The following is a 13,773-nucleotide window of genomic DNA, read 5'->3' as shown; positions in this document are numbered from 1 at the left end:
ATGCATCCAAAATACCATCGGCTACTTTTACTTCTGGAAAGCTTTATCTACAATGGAATCCACAGCACATACCCTCTTGAAACGGCTCCTTTTGCTGCCATGTTTGTGAGACTCACGCTTCTTGTGTGTAGGTGTCACTGTGTCATTGTCATGGCTGTCTGGTGTTCCACCCAATGGCTACCTTGCATGTTTTAACATCCATTCTCTTCCTGATGGGTATGTGGGCTGATTCCAGTTTGGTGCTATGGTGAGTATTTGGCTGTAAAGATTTCTGGCCATGCCAACTGGGACACATGACAGCCACATCCAGGTCCTGAGGCGGAATTGGCAGGTTACAGGACTGTGTGTCTGCTGCTCCAACAGTCGATGCCAAGCCACTTTCTAGGTTGGCTCCATCAGTTTGCATTGCTACTAGCAGTGTATGCAAATCCCCCTCCCACAGTCACCTCTGACACTGGTGCTGTCTGTCTTTCTAACTTCTGTGGCTCAGATGAGGGGGGTGCAGCGACTCCTTTGGGTGCTAATTTGTATTTCTCTGGTAAGTGAAAAGTGGAGCACCTTTTGATAAATACCTTGCTCCTCTGCATGTCATCTTCTGTGAAGTGTCTCTTCACGTCTCATACCTTTTTTTTTTTTTTTAACTGAGCTGCTCTAATTCTTTTATTATTTGCAGGAATCCTTTCAGATAGAAACCTGTGATATATTTATTTTTGTATAGGGCCTGGTAGGCAGAATAATTCCCCGCCCCCACCACTGCTCAGCCAAAGATGTCCTGCCCTAATACACACAAACTCAGAGCCTGCAAATGCCTTCCATGGCAAAAGAGACTGCTGATGTGGTTGGAGATAGAGACCTGGACATGGGAGAGGATCCCAGATTATCCAGGTAGGCCTACTCTAATCCCATGAGTCTCAGGAGTGGAGAGACTGTCCCGCGGGGCTCGGTGGGGAGAGGTGACAATGCACAAAGGGTCAGAGACATGTGGTGCCGCTGGCTTTGGGGTTGGGGGAAGGAGTCCCAGCCAATGAATGCCAGTGACCCCTGGGGCTGGAAAAGGCAAGGAAGCAGGTTCTCCCCTAGAACCCTGGAAGGACCTGCCACTGCTGAGTCCTTCTTGCTGACCTAGTAAGGCCCTGGGACTCCAGACTTACTGAGCCAGGAGGTGACGAGTTCCTGTTGTTTCAAGCCACTCCATTTGTGGTGACTGGTTGTGGCAATAGTGGAAAACTAAAGATGTGTGTGCCACCCAGCGATTCTGCCCCTCTGGCCTTCCTTCGGTTCTCTTAGTGTCCTTTGGTAAGTGGGAGCTCTTGATTGGAATGGGGTCACACTTGCCACTTTCCCTTTGATGCCTCTTAGGTCATGGTTGAGAAATCTCCCGGGCCTGGGAGCTGGAGAAGCCCCTTCTCCATCATCTCCTAGCAGCCTTGTGCAGTATTTCCCTCTGAAGTCCGCAGTCCCCCCTAGCTGAGGTTCGTGTGTGGGAGGAAGGCCTCTTCGGAATCTTCTCTGTGCAGGTGGCTGACCAGGCGCTGTCTTCCTGGGGGTGAGTGCTAAGTGTTTATCTCTTCTCAGCAGCCAGCCGGCCCAAAGCATGAACTCTGCCGTGGTGGGAAGCAGAAAAGTTCCTACTAAACTTTCCCCCCTTTTAATAAGTGTTTTCTGGACCCCAAAGTGACTTTTCTCAAGGAGTGTGAAGTGCTGTGAGTGAGGCCTGGGGGTACGGGGGAGGCCTGGGGATGGAGGTGAGGATCGCCCTGTGTCAATTACTAGAGGTGGAAAATCCTTGCAAAAGTCACTCAGCCTCCCTGAACATCGGTAATGCCATCTGTTAAATGAGGGTCCTGACTCTTCCTGACTTAGCAAATTCCAGGGAAACACCTGCCATGCAACAGATGCAGGAAAGTGATCAAAACCACTGGTGTTCAAGAAACACATACGGAAACTGCAAAAACTTGTCTGTCCCAAAGCAAACATATTTAGAAGCATAATTCTCCCTCTGGTGAGGTTGTGGGCATGTGGCAGGTTGACCAGGCTGGGGGCAAAGGGGCAGCTGTGGGCATCATGGGAGTGCATCTGGCTGGGGAAACGGGGTAACTTCCACGCCGCAGCGCTTGTGGGTGTGGCCTCCCCACCAGCAGGTGCGTGTGGAGGGGTCCTGGCCCGGCTAGGCGGGCCGCACCTTCATCTCCGACACCTTGTAGCTATAGTTGTACCCCTTTGCCGTACTCCAGTTGATGCCGTTGGCATAGCTCTCATGGGGTCCTCTGAGGTAGAGACCATTCAGGTTTGAAGCATGACAGTCGGCGTACCACCAGGCTCCCTGGAACTTCACAGCACAATTCGAAGAACTCACATCGTTGTCTTGGTCTTTGGTGGAGAAGAAGTGGTTGTTGTGGGCCCCTAGAGCGTTACCTGCTCACGGAAAATGAGGGGTTTGCAGCTGCTAGAAAAAGCCCTGCCACCGTGAGACCCTCCCCACATCCTGCCCCTGAGCAGAGCCAGCCTCACTTTAGAGATGCCTGAGCCGAGGTACAGGTGCGCAAACGACCCACCCAGGCCTTGGAGGAAGGGGAAGCAGGAGGCAACCTCTGGCAACCTGGTCTGGAAATTCCTCTCCACAACCTGAGGCCCCTGCTCTAGCAACCGCCTGTTTCCTCCAGGGCCCCCCTAAACTGTCCGGCCTCGTGCTCTCTCCTGGAATGGCCTCCCTCCTCCAGCCTGCACCGCTCCTTCCGGTCTCTCCCCACATCCCCTGGGGCCCTGGTGGCCCTTGGTAGGTGCAGGACAGCCCTCACCTGGGGGCTCTTCCTCCGTCTCAAGCCCTGAGCCCGAAGCTCATCCCTGGCTCCTACAGCTGAGAAGTGTCACCCCCTGAGCCTCGGTTTTACCACCTGCAAAATCGGGGTGACATTCCCTGCCCTGCTGCCTTCCTTGGAGGTCACGCGTGAGATCGCGCCTGAGAAAGGACTGCACAGACTCCAAGGCTGTCATTTTCCAAGGCTCCCCTGGGACTGCCTTGCTCCATGGAACAGTTAGTTACACAGGCTTCCTGCTGTAGCAATTCTCAGTGCCTTTCATGAACGAGTGTGCACTGGGAATTCCCCAAGCAGACGCCCTGTAGGAAATGCCTCCCCAAATCATGCAGCCAGAGACTCCCTTTGGTAGAGAATGTCCCACAAGGCTGGTGTTCCATGGAGCACAGTTTGGGAAACAGCTCCAAGGCACCCATGAGAAAAGGACATTGTCTTCCAGGTTTCAGCGGGTGACGCCGGTGGGTCATCTCAGCCCTGCCCAGACGGCTCACTGTGCGGCAGGCACTTAGGGATGCCAGCCACTATGTCCTCTGAGCCCCACGCTGTATAGAGACACAAATGCTAGTGTCTGCTTGACAGATGGAGAAACGGGATTCAGAGAGGGGAGGGCCCGAGGTCACCAGGGGAGACACAGCCAGGTTCTCTCTGCTTCCCAAACCCCACTCAGGCCACCCGGCCCCAGGCAGACACTCACCCGCACTGCCCTCGACAAAGCCTCCCAGTACTAGCTTGTACTTCTCCGCCTCGCCGGCCACCTTGAATGATCTGTACTTAGCAAACTGACGATTGCCCTCAAAGTCCACCAGGTCTACACGGAGCTCACTGCTTCCTGTTGGAAAAAGATGTTAAGGTCCCAGCCTTCAAGATCTTTCTGGCCGGGCGCGGTGGCTCACGCTTGTAATCCCAGCACTTTGGGAGGCCGAGGCGGGCGGATCACAAGGTCAGGAGATGGAGACCACGGTGAAACCCCGTCTCTACTAAAAATACAAAAAAAAAATTAGCCGGGCGCAACAGCGGGCGCCTGTAGTCCCAGCTACAAGGGAGGCTGAGGCAGGAGAATGGCGTGAACCCAGGAGGCGGAGCTTGCAGTGAGCCGAGATGGCGCCACTGCACTCCAGCCTGGTGGACAGAGTGAGACTCCGTCTCAAAAAAAAAAAAAAAAAAAAAAAGAGATCTTTCTGTCACCAGGCATGAGAGCTGGGGATGGGTAATTTTATTTATTTATTTATTTATTTATTTATTTATTTATTTATTTTTTTTTTTGAGACAGAGTTCCACTCTTGTTGCCCAGGCTGGAGTGCAATGACACGACATCAGCTCGCTGCAACCTCTGCCTCCTGGGTTCGAGCGATTATCCTGCCTCAGCCTCCCTAGTAGCTGGGATTACAGGCATGTGCCACCACACCCAGCTACTTTTTTTTTTTGTATTTTTAGTAGAGATGGAGTTTCACCATGTTGGTCAGGATGGTCTCGATCTCTTGACCTCGTGATTCACCCGCCTTAACCTCCCAAAGGGCTGGGATTACAGGTGTGAGCCGCCGTGCCCGGCTGGGGATGGACACATTCTTAAGGGATGTCTGAACGTGGCATCCAGGAAAAAAAATCAACCGGGAATGTTGGAAAATCCCTTGTTGCTATCAGGCCCTCAGAGATGGCTTTCTGTTTCTAAACACCTTTCCCGGTATTTTGGAGACCTGAACATGCCCCACTGGAGTTCTTTGGGTGGAAGGGAGCATTCTTTCATTTTTAAAGTGTACCTTCTCTTTCTAAGGGTTGGTGAGCCACTAATGCAGGAGTGGGTAAAGCTATAATTGTAGTTTCTCTTGCAGGAATTTGAGGCACCTGAGTGGATACCTTCAATCATGCCATGGGGCAGTGGGCAGCGATAATGGACCAGTGATGATACAGACTGCCTCAGGGCAGCTGCAAAACTCACTCCCTGCCGTGGAGGGTTGGGGCAAGGCCCTCTCACTCGGGTGGGTGCGGCTGCAGGGGGCCTGCTGAGGCGTGGGCTGGAGGAGGCAAGCATGGGCTCTCCATGGGACTCAGATGCAAGCTTCAGAGGCACATCAACAGCTGGAGATGAAGGCCACCCCAAGCCCCAGTGGTCTCTCTCCTGCTTCCCACTCTCAGGATCTAAGATGCCAGCGGGGCCAAGACCTGAAGAGGCCTTCAGCCTAGAGCTCTATTTCCCTTCCCGATGCTGCCAGAGCCTGTGGCAGGGGACGCAGCCCTTAGAGGTCCCAGTGCCACCCTGAGTGTGCTTAGGGCCCACTCCCCTGTGGACTAAGAGGCGCTTATGTTCCTAGTGGCCTAGGCCTAAGGGGCAGGGGCACCTCAGGGCCCCCCGACCCCTGAGCCCCAGCAGTGGCCCTACCCTGGGCAGTCAGCGCGTGGATGTTGTCGTTCCCCAGCCAGAACTCCCCCAGCTGACTGCCAAAGCCCTGCTTGTATGCGGCCCAGTCCCGGTAGAAGTCTACAGAGCCGTCCATCCTCCGCTGGAAAACCTGTGGAGAAGCCAGGGGACAGGAGCCAGGCGGGGCAGGCCAACGTCCCATAGCATGGAGGACCCGCCCTCCAGAGGGGCAGCATTTGTAGTTGGCAGAGCATCATGGGCCGGTGCCACAAGCATGCCCAGCTGATCTCGCAGACCCCATGGGATGAAAGAGGAAATGAGGGCTCAGAGAAGAGAGGCAACGAACCCCAAGCCACACAACAGGACAGCACCACACCAGGCCCCTCCCAGCACCTCCCCCCCCCGGCCATGGCTTGGACTTTTACCCACGGGTCACCTCCCCCATTGTCTTTGATTGTCCCCATCCAGGAGAATAGAGAATTCCAGAGTGTGTTCTCCGGCCAGGCGTGCAGCCTGGCCTCCAGGTCTCCCAGGTTGACTGCCTCTGCCCAGGGCCCCTCAGTCCCACTCACGGTCCAGCCCCCTCCGTCCGTGTCCATGTCACAGAGCACAGCCAGCGGCCGGCAGTTGGCCAGGTAGATGGTGTACCAGCCGCTCAGGAAGTGCCCTCGGTCTAGTAGGTCCTTGCAGGTGCGTGGACCTGGGAAGGGAACCCAGGGAGTGGCTGCAGGATGGGGCCCTTGGGCAGGGCAGGGGCAGTGGGAGGGAGACCTGGCAGGGAGGAGCAGGGCCACAGGCTTCTGTGCGGACAGAGTAGGACTCTGAAGCCTAGACAGGGACACGGCTCCCAGGGCCATGCAGTTGTGATGGCCACGCCCAGTCTGCCTGACCCTTCCACCTCCCAGTGTCTCCCCTACCTTTGGCTCCTGGGCACCCGGCCTTCTGGGGTAGATTATAATAGTGGAGCCCAGGTTGTTATGGAAAGGATTCAGGCGATGGCTGCCCATTACTCGAGTGATTGAGGGGGATGATAGTTGCAGACAGGGTTCTTCCTTACAGTCTCTGGCGTGAACGCATGCAGCTGGCCCTAGAGGTTGGGGCAAGGCTTGGGTACCGAGGTCAGGGTGTGATCAGTCACCTGTCGCACAAGACTGAGACTGCCCAGCGTCTCCTGTGTGGGGAGAGGAGAGACACTCGTCACAAGCTTGAAATCAGAGCATCAGAGCCCTCGTCCCGGTCAGCCCCAGTGGCTCCCTGAGCACAGAACAGAGAATGGGCAAAGGCATCTCCTCTCATGTCTCCAGGACACGTGGCACAGGCCTAGGGAAGGGCGGCCAGACCCTGCTTCCCCAGAGGCACCGGCCACATGGTTGTCCGTAGGCCCCTGCTGTGCAGCTGGAGCTCTGTGGGCTGTGGCAGGCGCTGTGGGTCCTGCTGGACTAACTGGACCCCTAGTGGGGCCTTCACCACTGATAACAGCACAATAACTCTTCAAGCCTGGCAGGGTCACTCCAAGCCTGCCCTGCCTCCGCCCTGGCCTCTGTTTCTTGGGACACAGATATCGGCGGACCCTCAGTCCCCTGGCTCTGGTTCTCATTTGTGTTTGTAGGCAGAGTGTGGGACTGTGTCTTAGAGTGTTGCACATTTGGCTTTTTTAAACTTTTACAATTTTTGAATAAATAAGCATAAGTAAGACAGAAATTGAAATATTAAAGTGTCACCATCTACACACTGATGTGGTCCTGCTGGCCACTGGGAGTGACTGCTATAGACACCGGGGTTTGAGCCCTCGTGGATTCTGACAGCAAAGCCCGCCGGGTTCCTTCCACCCCTCCCTGCCCACAGCCCAGATTGACAGGGACGTGAGAGGTGGGTGGGTGGACTGAGGCCTCAGAGATCCCTCCCCCGGACAAAGGCTGCAGAGGCACCTGCCTGAGTCCACGGGTGGCTCACCTTTCTCTCCACGCATCCCCTTCTCTCCTCGGTCTCCTGGAGGAAGATGCAGGAGAATGAGCTTTTGGCCCTGGACCTGTGGGCCACGGAGAGGCTGGCCCCAGGGCAGGCTCCTGGCCTGGGGCACTGCATCTCCCCAGCCCTGCAGGCTCCCTGAGGCATCACAACGCTCAGGTCTCAATGTTGGCGAGGGGCCCCGAGGCCTGGAATATGACAGGGCCCCTGCCTGTCTTCCTCTGTCTTTCTCTGTTGCTGTCTCCCCACCCTGTCTCTTTGTGTCTATATCTCTGTCTCTCCCTCCCTCATTTCATTATAGACAACTCCAAGGTCCCTGCTCAAGGCCTCCTCGCTCTCTGCCTCCTGGTTACCTTTGGGTCCCACTGGTCCCGCCTTTCCAGGGGCTCCAGGGAGACCGCGTTCTCCTGAAAATTCCAAAGACATATCATTGAGAGAAATGCAACCTAAACAACTCTCCCTGGAAATCTTTGCCCCAAGTGATAAATTCCTGACCCTCCCCAACCCTGCCTTGAACCCATTCTGGTTCCAGGAACCCTCAGCATTGTGAGCTACGGACTTAGCCGGGGGGGGGGTGACCGCAGATAGAGGTGAGGGAGTGATGGAGGGGCCTGCACCCCACCTTGGGCTCAAGGCAAGGTGCTCCTGGCTCCTGTATGTGCCTTGGGAGCATCTTGAGTTTCCCCCTTTGTTGACCATAAGCCTGGGCCCAAGTCACCATCACTCTACTGTCTAGCAAGGGACCACGTTCTGGAGCAAGGAATGCGTCCTCCGAGAGCCTTGTCCTACCATGTCCCCACACGGAGAGGGTGAGCCCCACGTGCGGCCGCCGCTGCCAGGGAGGATCCGGTTCCACCGTGCGCCTGAACTCCTGTGGTGTTACACAGCCCTCCACGCGGTCCCGACCAGAAAGGGGACCCTCCCGTTCCCCGATGCCAGCCGAGAGGCAGCCCCCAGTCCATTTGCTGATCCCGGTGGCTGGGGAGAGTGTGTGGGGACTGGTTCTTGCTTTAGGGCATATTAGCCAGCCATGCCCCCTGGTAGAAGCCTGGTTCAAGGGAAGTCCGAGCCAGACTTGATTCTTCTCCTGCCAGGGAATGACTTTCTCCACAGTGATCCCTCAACAGGGGACAGAGACCCCACTCTCAGGTCCAGCCTGCGGCGTGGGCACAGAGGACCTGGCCCTGGACACCCACGCGGAAGCCTGGACACGTCAGCGAAAGTCCAAGTCATGGGGACATTTGAGCTTGTCCCATCTACATTGGGACATCCCCACCAAGTGCTCCGCAGGCATCACCTTGAATGCCTCCAGGCACGGGGAGCTCACCCTCTAAGGCAGCGTCCTTTCCGAGCTTTTATGCGCATCTGCCTTACGCCGTGCTTAGGGGGTACCCAAAACCACCCAAGGCAGGTGCCTGCTGTTGGTTCTCCCACGTGCCCTGCAGACCCGCATGCAGAGCTCAGGGCTCAGGATTCAGGCACCCTCTGTGCCTGAAGTAGACTGGTCCAGGTCCTATCCCCACTCCTTACTGGTTTGTCAAGTAGGAAAGTCTCTGACCTCTCTGAGCCTCAGTTTTCCCATCTGAGGCAGGTGCAGAAGAAAGCGGTCACCTCAATTTTCAGGTGAGAAGGTGGAGGGACATAGAGCTTAGAAGTCGTGCCAGTGGCCAAGCAAAGCTGGAATTGGATTAAGGACTAGGAGACAGAGCTACAGAATCGTGTCCAAATGTGAGCTCATGAAATAATTAGGAAAGACACTCCCTCCATTTCAGAACCCTGTTGGGCCCTGGGAGTCAGCTCTGTTCCTGGCTCTAACAGGGGCCCAAGCTCTCAATCTATGAACCACGGTGGGGGTGTTACCCAACTCAGCATCTAGCTTCAAAAAGAGCAAAAGCCAGTGCCCCGCTCCACTGACCGTGCCTGGCCTCCCCCACCGGCCTGCACCTACCATTCTTTCCATTGGTGCCTGCCTCTCCTTTTGGCCCTGGGGCTCCGGGCAGCCCCGGGCAGCCTCGGAGAATGGTGAGCTTGTCAGAGCCCTCCAGGCCCACCACCTTCACCTCTGCAGAGAAACACAGGTGCCCACTCAGTGCCTGGCCCAACAGTGGCTGGGAGGTGAGGTTTTTAGCTCTGCTGGGGCCTTGGTCTGTCCTCACCCCTTGGGCACTGGTGAGGCAGAGACGTGATGGGGGGCAGAGTCCTGGCATTGGAGGTCACCCCTACCTAGGGGAGCCTCATCTCCTCAAGTGCTGTGTGTCCTGGGGCAAGTCACTTAACTCCTCTGGGCTCTGTGTCCTGGGCTGCCACGTGGGGATAATAACAAGGTTGTGGCCAGGGCTGGCTTAGAGAATGTGCATTTTAACCTCTTAGTGTAATTTGTGGCATTTAGAAAAAGCTTAATAAACAGTGGGCTCTTGCAGTAACCAATGACAATATTTCTAAGAAACTTGGGGAATCAGAGCTGACAAAGCATTTTCCCTCCCAGACCTTGGGAATGTGGTTGTGGAATTACTGGGCTGAAAGGGGTCTTCTAGGTCCTCTGGAGAAGGGCAGTGTGGGGTCCAAGGACACAGAGCCAGGTGTGGCACAGCTGGAGCCAAACCAAGGTTGTCTACTTCTTTGAAGAAATATTTTTCATTTTGTTCATTACAAAATCTACACGCCCTGCTAAGGGCCCTCTTAGAGACTGTGGAACGGAGCAGCGCTCTCACTGGAGACACGGCAGCTGCCATCTTTGGGGTGTTTCCTCTCTGTGTTTCCTGTCCTCCTTCCACTAGAGCAGGCTGTAATTTACTATTTATGTTTCCTCCATAAATATGTTATCAGCCAGGGAGGCCGGGCCGTCCTTAGGAGCAGTCTCTCGCTGAGCATCACAGAACCACCTGCTCCTGAATCAAGGAGGGAAACACCTCGTCGCTGTCCAAACCCTTGCCCCTATCGACTGATTCTGACTCTTTTGGGGGAGAGCCAGAAATCTGCCTTTTTAACAAACCCCCCAAGTCAGTGTGGCAGCCACCGTATTAGAGGGCCTTAGAGGGCCTCTCCAGTAAGCCCGTAAGAAGATAAAGCCAACAGTATTTTCTTCCTACTCAGTGACAGATTCCAGACCCATCTGTGAAGTTCCATGGGGCAAATCCTGGGCTTTTGAGGCAGACAGACCTGAAATGACATCCCTCCCCTATCCCTCCATGACCTTGGGTGACGCCTCGGCTGCCCTGAGCCTCCATGTCCTTGCCTGAGGATAGAACAGATCTGCTGGGCATCTTTGCAGGAAGATGTGCATAAAAGGTTTTGCCTGGGACACCCGGGTGTCAATGAATGGGGTTGTTACCAGCTTTTTGGGACCAGAAAACCTGGGTCCTTCTCACCTGGACAGGTGTCAGCAGCCTGGGCAGGCAGGTCCTTGATATGCAGGAACAAGACTAGTAGGACAGCGAGCCCCCGGGCCATGGTGGCTCCACTCAGCTCCATGCTCTCTGGCCTTTGACTCTGAAGAGTCTCCCAGCTCTAAATGGGGCAGAGGAAGCCAGCTCTCGCCTTGTGCCACAGTTTCTCAACTCCCTGGGGGCACCCACTTCCTATGGGCTGCTTCGTTGCACCAATAGGAGGTAAGAGGTCATCTCAAAGGGCGTTTCCTTCCACTAGGCTCCAGCAAGATGCCCACCCCATTGGGCTCTCTTCCCCAGCAAAGACACGCTGCTCCCAGTCCAGAGAGCTCCCAAGACCCCTCTGCTGGAAAGGGTCCACTTTGTTTGTGGCTTAAGGAGAACACACTCCCACACCCCCTTTCCATTCCCCAGCTGTCCCCAAGCAATAATTGGAGAACTTGACCTTATCCTTGGGGGATAAGGAAGGCTTTGCTGAAGACGTTTCCTTGCCTCATCTATTCCCAGAAAATTCAGGGTGTGTCAGGCGTCAGGCGATTAACGTGGATGGGGAGGAGAAAAATGTCGAGCACCTGTTATGTCCCAAATACTATCTCCGTCATATCATCTTACGCCAGCCCCATTGGGTGGAGTAAATTATTTGAAAGTTACAGCTGGAGAAACTGAAGTCACTCCACTAGTAAGAGCCAGGCATTGGACTCAAGTCTGTCCAACGTCTTGTGGATCACCGGGATCGCTCATTTCACCTGAAGGTGAGGATGCCTCTTGTCCCCCCAAATCCTTGAGGCCATGTTCCTACTCCATATCTCGTGCTGTGAATCATGCTTAGCCAGGATGTGTTGTGGGCACTTTGTGTGGGATTTTTAGGAAGTATAGAAATGGTCACTAAGGAGAGTCAGAAGGTAGCAGGATGGAGGAGCAGGGAGAGGTGCTGTTTTGTGGTTTGCAACTTCTCTGGGCCAGCGTGTGTAAACTGGGTTTCCAAACTCACTGGCTCCCCACATGGGAGAGAAGTGGAGGGGGGCCCAGGGGTGGGGGGCCCAGGAGACACAGAACCTTGTGTCCAGGCTCTGTGGGTACCACAATAACTCTAGACTCTGTGTGTGTTTGTGTGTGTTGGCTCCAGCATGTTGAGAGACAGGGCTGGGGGGCTTCATTGCCTCAGACACCACTTAATGTCCCTGAGCTACTGGCCCAGGCGGGAGAGGTCTGGGTGTCAGTGGTGCGAACTCCTCTTTTGGAGAGGATCCAATTCAGGAGTGACATTCACCTGGGATTGGGTCAGAACAGGGAGAGAGCCAGCGGGTCTGTGCCCCTCAATTCCATTTGCCGGCTGCCCCCTGGGTGTGACGGGACCTCCTCTTCCTTGCATCGTCCATAGGTTTATTTCAGGTAAGAAGTCAACAACACACTCGGATATCAAGTTAATGTTCCCAAGAGTATGCGAGCCCAAGAGTATGAAAGAATGCAAGATTCTGGCAAGTTAAAATATCTTAACATGGGATCAGTAAAAGTCATTTGACTCCTGGCAATGGCAGTTTAGGTATTTGGTGCCATCTTATTAAGAACAAACAGACAAAACCTTTAAAAAGAGATTTGCTTGAAGGCACAGTCAAGCTAGCTACGTAGTAAAGGATCACTTTGCCAAGGTCTTGGGAGCCACAGAAATCTCAGAGAAGTGAAACTAGTCGTGGGGACCTCTTTTCGCACAGGGATTTGCCAGTCTCCAAAAGAGAGGTGAGAAGCTAGGCAGTTATTTCACCGTCTTGCAGAGCTTAAGGTCAAAGACTGGGGCTAGGGCCTGCCAAAGGTATGGGTTTGGGGTTGGCTTTCAGAAGGGTTGCACCCTAGCAACAGGATGAGTGAGCAATAACCAACCTTCACATGGGCTGAAAACTGGTTTTGAGACATCTAGGTGTCCCCAAGAAAGGAATCTCAACTCCTGCAATTATTGCTTGTGCCCCCAGGCTCCTAGCTAAAGGAAACAAAAATCTTCTGTGAAGGAGAATGGCATCATCCCAGGTCCTTTTTTCTGCAAAGTGTTTTATTTTTTTCAAATGAAATGTTAGAACACGATCAACAATAACCAGGCTCATGGGAATAAAAGACAACAGGTATAAGGACCAACAGAAACAACAGAATATAGAAAGGGGTCTTTGGAAGCTGTGGATACTGAAGCTACGACATAATTAACAGGGAAAATGGAAAACCATCCTCAGAGACTGAGAACAAATAAGGATACTTGTCATCACCACTCGGGTCAACACTGTATTGCATGTCACTGTCCAGTGCAGTAGGAAAGAAAACGAAACCATAAAAAGATTGGAAATGCAGATGCAAGGTTGTTATTTTCAGAAGATATGATTGAGGATGTAGAAAATTCAAGAGATTCTAAAGATAAACAAGCAGAATAAAAAGTTTAGCAAAAATCAATTTTGCTTGTAAAAACTAACCTCAAAGAATTTTAAAATGAAATTTAAAAAATTTGTATCAGCAATGCCAAAGTCAAATAACTGTGAATAAATCTAACAACATCCATGCTGGTCTTCTGTGTACAAAACTATCAAATAGGAACTGAAAGACCTCAAAGAAGATAAAAATAATTAGAAGGACATTCTATGTGTGTGGATTAGAATACCAAATACAGGGAAAATATTCATTTTCCCTTAATTCATCTAGATATCCACTGTATTATCAATTAAACTACCATTTTCTGTGACAATTGACAGGGTGAATTTAAAATTTATATAAAGGGCCGAGTGCAGTGGTTCACACCTGAAATCCCATCACTTTTGGAGGCCGAGACAGATGGATTACTTGAGGTCAGGAGTTCAAGAGCAGCCTGGCCAACACAGCGAAACCCCTTTCTACTAAAAATACAAAAATTAGTCAGGCACGGTGTTGAGCACCTGTAATCCCAGCTACTTAGGAAGCTGAGACAGGAGAATTGCTTGAACCCAGGAGGCGGACGTTGCAGTGAGCCAAGGTCGAGCCACTGTACTCTAGCCTGGGTGACACAGTGAGACTCCTTCTCAAAAAAACAAAACAAAACAAATTTTGCAGGGGATGGTGGTTCGGTGGTTCATGCCTGTTATCCCAGCTACTCAGGAGGCTGAGATCGGAGAATCGGTTGAATCCGGGAGGTGGAGTTTGCAGTGAGCCAAGATTGCACCACTGCACTCCAGCCTGGGCAACAGAGTGAAACTCTGTCTCAATAAATAAATAAATAAATAAATAAATAAATAAA

At 53.2% G+C, this 13,773-nt stretch overlaps 1 protein-coding gene across 1 annotated transcript; it reads right to left on the bottom strand.

The window, feature by feature from the left end:
• Positions 1-1,951: 1,951 nt before the first annotated feature.
• Positions 1,952-10,645, bottom strand: FCN1 (ficolin (collagen/fibrinogen domain containing) 1). The gene is made up of 9 exons (XM_011957324.1): positions 10,509-10,645; positions 9,089-9,202; positions 7,494-7,547; positions 7,126-7,161; positions 6,311-6,343; positions 5,745-5,872; positions 5,194-5,323; positions 3,511-3,645; positions 1,952-2,415 (listed from the first exon to the last, which is right to left on the bottom strand). The coding sequence occupies exons 1-9, from the start codon at positions 10,609-10,611 to the stop codon at positions 2,168-2,170; spliced, it is 981 nt and encodes a 326-aa protein (XP_011812714.1). The 5' UTR covers positions 10,612-10,645; the 3' UTR covers positions 1,952-2,167.
• Positions 10,646-13,773: the final 3,128 nt, after the last annotated feature.

This window comes from Colobus angolensis, unplaced genomic scaffold (genome assembly GCF_000951035.1).
Source record: "Colobus angolensis palliatus isolate OR3802 unplaced genomic scaffold, Cang.pa_1.0 Scaffold44, whole genome shotgun sequence".
In the NCBI taxonomy this organism is placed as follows: Eukaryota; Metazoa; Chordata; class Mammalia; order Primates; family Cercopithecidae; genus Colobus; species Colobus angolensis.
This window is presented reverse-complemented; position numbering and strand designations above follow the sequence as displayed.